The sequence below is a fragment of the Branchiostoma belcheri genome, unplaced genomic scaffold (assembly GCF_001625305.1).
Source record: "Branchiostoma belcheri isolate BF01 breed outbred unplaced genomic scaffold, Haploidv18h27 scaffold52, whole genome shotgun sequence".
Lineage (NCBI taxonomy): Eukaryota > Metazoa > Chordata > Leptocardii > Amphioxiformes > Branchiostomatidae > Branchiostoma > Branchiostoma belcheri.
In genome coordinates, this window is record NW_017804154.1 from 484052 (window position 1) to 490365 (window position 6314).

The 6314-nt window shown below is 42.4% G+C and overlaps 3 protein-coding genes across 6 annotated transcripts in view; 2 read left to right on the forward strand and 1 right to left on the reverse strand.

Moving 5' to 3' along the window:
- The window catches only part of LOC109480775 (B-cell lymphoma 3 protein homolog), an 18001-nt gene extending 17074 nt beyond the window's left edge, over window positions 1-927 (forward strand). Inside the window, exon 8 of one of the 2 annotated variants that reach the window (XR_002140853.1) lies at window positions 703-927. Coding sequence is in view for 1 of the 2 variants with exons in the window: in XM_019783073.1 (XP_019638632.1) it covers window positions 27-290 (264 nt within the window). In the remaining variant the exon portion in view is untranslated. Of the gene's footprint in view, window positions 1-26 lie in introns of both variants that reach the window. The other variant, XM_019783073.1, reaches the window with a different exon arrangement.
- LOC109480777 (isoaspartyl peptidase/L-asparaginase-like) overlaps window positions 1-4567 on the reverse strand; it is a 6117-nt gene extending 1550 nt beyond the window's left edge. The window contains exons 1-7 of one of the 2 annotated variants that reach the window (XM_019783077.1): window positions 4382-4567; window positions 3707-3791; window positions 3116-3258; window positions 2474-2637; window positions 2069-2187; window positions 1714-1824; window positions 883-1408 (exon numbers count right to left, since the gene is read on the reverse strand). In XM_019783077.1, coding sequence (XP_019638636.1) covers window positions 1194-1408; window positions 1714-1824; window positions 2069-2187; window positions 2474-2637; window positions 3116-3258; window positions 3707-3791; window positions 4382-4504 — 960 coding nt within the window. In that variant the 5' untranslated portion in view covers window positions 4505-4567 and the 3' untranslated portion in view covers window positions 883-1193. Of the gene's footprint in view, window positions 1-882; window positions 1409-1713; window positions 1825-2068; window positions 2188-2473; window positions 2638-3115; window positions 3259-3706; window positions 3792-4381 lie in introns of those variants that run through there. The other variant, XM_019783078.1, reaches the window with a different exon arrangement.
- A 35-nt stretch (window positions 4568-4602) lies between these two features.
- LOC109480778 (proteasome subunit beta type-2-like) overlaps window positions 4603-6314 on the forward strand; it is a 3439-nt gene continuing 1727 nt past the window's right edge. The window contains exons 1-4 of one of the 2 annotated variants that reach the window (XM_019783079.1): window positions 4603-4744; window positions 5403-5525; window positions 5817-5887; window positions 6247-6295. In XM_019783079.1, the coding sequence (XP_019638638.1) occupies window positions 4654-4744; window positions 5403-5525; window positions 5817-5887; window positions 6247-6295 (334 nt within the window). In that variant the 5' untranslated portion in view covers window positions 4603-4653. The remainder of the gene's footprint in view (window positions 4745-5402; window positions 5526-5816; window positions 5888-6246; window positions 6296-6314) is intronic. The other variant, XM_019783080.1, reaches the window with a different exon arrangement.

Sequence of the window (6314 nt, forward strand, 5' to 3'; positions counted from 1 at the left end):
TTGCATGTTCTGCTGTTTTCGCACAGATAAGTCAGATGCTGAGAGGAAGATTCAAACCCGCCGCAACATCATCAACAACCAAGGCTCCCACTCAGACGTTACCAATCACCGCCTTCAAACTCGCGGGCCTGAAGGTACCACCTGTTCTCCGCAAGGTGGCGCAACTGAAGGACACTCCCAGCGCACAAAACAGCCCACAGTCATCCACGGACAGTCAGTCTCGAGAGGGGACCCCAAAAATGTCGGAACAATCGCCTGCAGCCAGTAGCGCTTCTGAGGGCCCGACATAGTACACCATGCAATATCTATATGCAATATGGAAATTGGTGTAAAGCTCCCCTACATTGCTGAAACATAAAAAAACCTCTAGTAGGTTGCTCCAGGTTGACATAAAATCGCAGATGGTGTTATACACAACGTTACATGTCTTTCAAGTTTAGACTTGTGGATCATTTTCCTGCAAGTTCTGCTATGATTTCATTTAAGCACATTTGCAGTCAAGATTTTTATGCTTTAAGTAGACATCATAAAGTCTTAAACCTTAGCCACCGAGTTTCAGCATTTTGAAATTTAAAACACTATGGACCACTAATCAAACTTGTATGCTTCAAGTAGGAAAAAAAGGAGACTGCAAAAAACAACGTGCAAAACGATTTGTGTGAAGGAGGGGGAAGTAATTCTAGTTCAGCAAAAGAACTGAAGGTCAACTGTGTCAGAAGTTGTATACTCCATGTATAAGGTAAGCTATTGCCTACTTTGAGTAAGTGAGGCATTATACACCCTTTTGCTATGCACTAAATGAAGTCCTGGTGTAATTGTGGAATTTTTATTATGTTAATTTGTTGATTCAACAACTGTAAATAATATGAAGAGGTGTTCTCATTTAATTGATGATGATATGATACAAATTTATTTGTCATGATAAAAGTTGTCATTGTCATTCTTACTTAATATTCACTTAATATTTTCCTATTGAGGTAGAGAAAGCACACAATCATATTTTGGCCACAGTAAGCACAATTATAAATCTCATATGACCAAAGAGACATGATCAAATTGATTAGAATTCTGCATAGACAAGCATGCTGTATAATAAACTCATGCATGGAATCCAAGTTATCTTTTAAAACCCTACATACATCGCACTATCTCTAAAAAAAGTAGTTATTCAAAGTTATCAGTAGATGAATTTATTAACTACTGTTGGTAAATTCATTTTGGAAGTTCTCTCCTGGGTTCATTCCGAATCGTATCGTCCCGTCCCTCACTACTGCCCATGGCATCCTCCTGGTGTTGAAGCTGACGCCTGTCTGTCCCTCCCTGCTCACAACAATGACTCCTCCCGTACCGTCCACACGCTGCTTCATGTACGCAATACTCTTGTCCGCCGCCGCTTGTGCACTGGCACCTGTAGGGGATTCAGAGGTAAGATTAGTCTAAGTAAAATGTGGGGAAAAGAGTTTGTCATGTAAAAAAAAGCCTGTAATACACTAATTATATATTACACAAGATAAAGGACTTTATGGCATAAATTAAAGTGTTGAGTGAAGAATTTTATGAAAAAAACAAACCTCTAAATAAGTTTTCTTAAGTTCCATATTTTTGCTGCCTGTGGAAAGTGCTGCCATCTTAGTGGAGTACAAATTAGGACAGGGCTTTTCCAGTTACATGAGAAATGATGAGCCCTTCATGTTCTAAACCAGTCGTCTGTACCTTGCTCCATGTTGAAGGTGACTGTTCTGGCTAAGGTCACACTCATGATGGCCTCCCCGTGCCCTGTACAGGACACCGCTCCCGAATCATTGTCTGCATAGGCTCCACAACCTGAACATTAGGGATGTAATCATTGATTTTAGTGCACATCTACTAAAAGTTTAAATCTATTTGCAATGGATTTTAATCACATTAGCAAGTGAAGTAGGAAAAAGCCTAACTACATGTATGATTGCCTAAACCCTGACTGAAGACAATTATAAAATACAATATGCATGATGAGACTGTGGACCATCATAGACTGAAAATTTGTTGACCATAATGTTCATTGACTCAAGAACATTGTATGTCTTACCTATGACTGGGGAGTCCCCAACACGTCCGACCCTTTTTGCAGTGATCCCACCAGTAGAAGTGGCACAGGCAACATTTCCCTCCGAATCTACAGCAACAGCTCCAACTGTGTCATGACCACTGCAGGGGACCACAAACAGTTAGCTTTGAAATTATAATCAAAAGTCCTACACAAGATGAAATCAAAGATCTCATACCTCCGTCCGTAAAATGTTTAGAGTTTTTGTACATTTCTTGGTCATTATCTAGAATTTCCGTTTCCATACATCTTCCATAAGGTGTAAGGCAACAGACATGCATATAGCAGTATACTGAAGACAAGAAATGTGATAACCTTTTCTGGGACCATTGACTGTGACAAAGCCTTGAAACGAAACGTAAATGAAGTTACTGTAACAGTACTTACAGTTGTGAGTCAAAGAGTTCGTTGACAGCTCTCTTGTACTTGTGGTATTCCTCCCATTGTTTTCTAGCATCATCAGTCACTAGCTGGTCTGTGGGCACTTGTGGTATGCCCAGCTCTTTGGAAAACAAGTTGGCTCCTACCCCAGCAATCATGGTATGGTCTGTCTGTTCCAAAATCAGAATGGATATTGTTTTGTCTTTGGTCTTGGATTGTCTTGAACATGTAGCAATTGTAATAAGTACTTAAATAGCTACAGATCTATCTAATGCATTCTACTCCATGAGATACTAGTGGATTCTGAAAATTGTTTCATCAGGTTAGTAAAGCATCTAGGATATTGGGATTTTCTTTTACACAACCAGTATTGTCTCACCTTGCTTATGTTTGGGTATCTATCAGCCACCTTCCTCAGAGTTTCTGACTGGAGTTCTGCTTCTCGCCGCTATATGTAGCCGATGTGTCAAAGAAAATCCCTACATCCTATGCTTTACCAACCCAATGAAACAATACTGGTCGATTGAAAACAGCAAAGTAATAAGCAGTATAAAAGGTCTCCAACATGCTGTGATATACTAGTACAATAACTACTATATATAAAAGTCAAGATGCTGATATTTCCGAAAGTACATGTACTACTAGTACCTTCTCCATGACCTGTCTGGCCAGGCTGATGGGATGGGCGATGTTCTGCACACAGGCCACCGACCCTGCCCGCAGACTCCGCCCATCCATGATGATGGCGTCCATCTCCACATCTCCTGCACTGTTCAACACTGAGCCTGTTCCTGGAAAGTATTGTTTTGGGTGGCTGAGCTGTAGGCTTGTCTGTCTGTCCTAAATGCTTCAGTTGCATGGTGGGTGGGAGGTGACTTTGACAGTTGATTGATAGGAAGGTTGGGCTTGAAGGTGATCCAGCATGGGACAGGTGGGAGTAAGTGGGCAGAGGAATTATACCTCTTGGGATCAAATTACATGTACAATCCCTCCACAGTTCCAATACATTCACAAATACCTAAAAACACTCCCTGGAGGTCTAGGGACTTAAACTCAAAAACACCATTCTGCAGAATGGGACTTTTTTCTCATGATTTGAAGTCATGGTCTTACAGAAGATATCTAAAAACGTCACAACAGTCTGATGATTCATGTAAGCAAGGAGGGCCAGCTTGTTTTAAAGTCACACCTGTGGATGAACCTGCTGAAGTTCACACACAGTTCAACAGCGGCACCTACCGGCGTCGAAGACGACGTCATCTTCCAGGATACGCACAGCGGTCTCCACAGCGTCCAGTGCACTGCCGCCTGACGTCGTCAGCACCTGTCGTTATGGTGAGAAACATAGAAATCAAGGGACCCTGTTGAAGGGAGATTTGATAAACCCTCCTTTGTTGGAAAGATATGCTAAAATTAAGCATTTTTCATGGACTTCGCGTGAACAGTGCATTACATACACGCTTCTTGAGCCACAGCACAGGTGTTCTCGTCAACCGAGCCGGGGGTGCCCCAAACGAGACCTGTGTAAATTGGAAGAAGTCAACTATTTGTCAGACCAGGGCGACACCAAAGGCGCAACGGTATAAGTGGGTCCAAAGGTCAGGGAGAGTTCACACAGTACACAAATCACACACAAAGCTTGTCGTACCAGCTGTTGGCAAATTTATCATTTCCGGGGTGCATTTTTTCACAATGCTGGCATGCATGTAACGTTAACGTTACATGGAGAACGACATCAAGGAATAATCACCACACTAAATGAGTTGTTTTTTGCTGGTTACAATGTGTAAAGACGGAGATCGCTGTGATTTATTTTGATCACCCAGGCCATGTGGCATGATGTTCCTTGTTTGGGTAAAAGTCATATGAAATCGTCAACGTAGAAACAGGGATTTCTGTAAAATTTAGACCAACCTTGTACCCTGCCTCAGCCGCAGTCTTTACCCCAGCTTGGCTAGCCTCGGCGATGTCGTCTGGAATGCTCCAGGCTCCGCCGTGCACCACGATTGTCGGAGTCGTCGTCGCCGTCGCCGCCATGCTGGACGCTCTTTGTCGTCTGCTACCTGAGCTCTGTCTGCCTTTCCGCTCGATATCAGTAGGTGGCGCTTTCGATCGATCCAGAAGGCGCTGACCATGCTATCGCGAGAGAACACGAGAGCCATTCTCGTCAAAAGAAACGGGACAACATGGAGTGCTTACTCGGGATTCAGGGCAATGGTTTCGTTATTTTGGCCGCCGACAACATAGCTGCACGCAGTGTTCTGGTCTACAAGCACGGTAATACTTTAATGAATACTACTGATTGTTTTTGCAAACTCTGTATTCCGACATTGCGCTGTTTTTACGCGCCGGAACTGTGCAGGTTTCACCACCATGACTTCGCGCTTTGGAGAGTGGGAGGGGGGCGCACAGTGAACAACAACATGTGCACTGTTGTTTCCAACTCAAAATTAATATATTACAATATATAGTACACTTTACATGCTCCCGTTACCCAAATGAAAGCCAACTTAAGTACCAACTTATGCCAGCCCAAATCTAATTTATCTATTGTAAAAGCCACTTTTCCCTTTTCAGAGACCTAAAGATGAATTTGTCAAAATTATCCAGGAGCTTGAAGTTGAAGCTCCTTGGTCAAAATTATATATCAAATTGAAGCACTACATAATTTGCGTTTCTGTACAGCTAAAACTACTCAAGAAGACCACTGAGAGACCAGGAAAGTCTGGTCCATGTGGACAGGTGGTCACTATGAACAGGATTCTTAATGCTTTTGTCGTGGGAAAAATTATCTAAGGGACCACAAAGTTTGACTTTACCTTGAAATTCTTTACCATCAAATGTGCTTCTTCAGATTGAATTATGTCTTATTTTGAATATTCCCAAGCTCCTTGCTGTGCATTTTGTCCTAACTCAAAAACAACTCCATCCACAGACCATGACAAGATGCACAAGTTGAGTGATAAGATCCTGATGGGCTGTACAGGGGAGTCTGGAGACACGGTACAGTTTGCTGAGTACATCCAGAAGAACATCCAGCTGTACAAGATGAGGAATGGTAAGGGCTGAGGGGACGGTTACGGAGGAACTAATACCGTGTTTCATTTTGTGTCATGGGCCTTTAACATTGTTACCCACATCATTGTAACTCATAGTCACACTGCATATATTTGCAGTTCATATCGTGAAGCAATGTCTTGCATTTTAGTTTTAGTTGGCAAAAAAAATGGTACAGTGTGTCATCCTTTTTTACATCCAGGCAGTAAGGTAAGATTCAGTAAGGTGCATCATTTTCACTGTTAAAAGTACAATGACTTACTTAAAAGTATTCGTACCTTTCCTGCCACAGGTTACACCCTGTCACCCCACGCTGCTGCCAACTTCACCAGGAAAAACATGGCAGACTACCTCCGCAGCTCGGTAAGGACCTATGCAATATGCTTAGCCTGGTTACCATGCCTACAGGCCTGCTTAGGTGTGTTTTTTTACTGGCCCATGTCCTACTGAGCATAGGCATTTTTCTGGGAGCCTATCTTTCCAGCAACTGCAACCGTAACCCAAATTGAATTTGTGTGAGCAACCCTTGATTCTATATTTGAAAGATGTAAAGATATAATTTAAAATAGTTAAAACTTAAGACAAAAGAAGACAAAATCTGTGAACTCTGTTGTCATTCACCAGTCACTGCTTCTAGTTGAAAGGGGGTGTAAGAGAGAAGATGATTTCATAACTTTACACAAGATTGACTTCCAACCAAACCTGCTTGTCATGTTTTCCAGACCCCATACTTTGTGAATCTCCTGATTGCTGGCCATGATGACACAGCAGGCCCACAGCTGTATTTCCT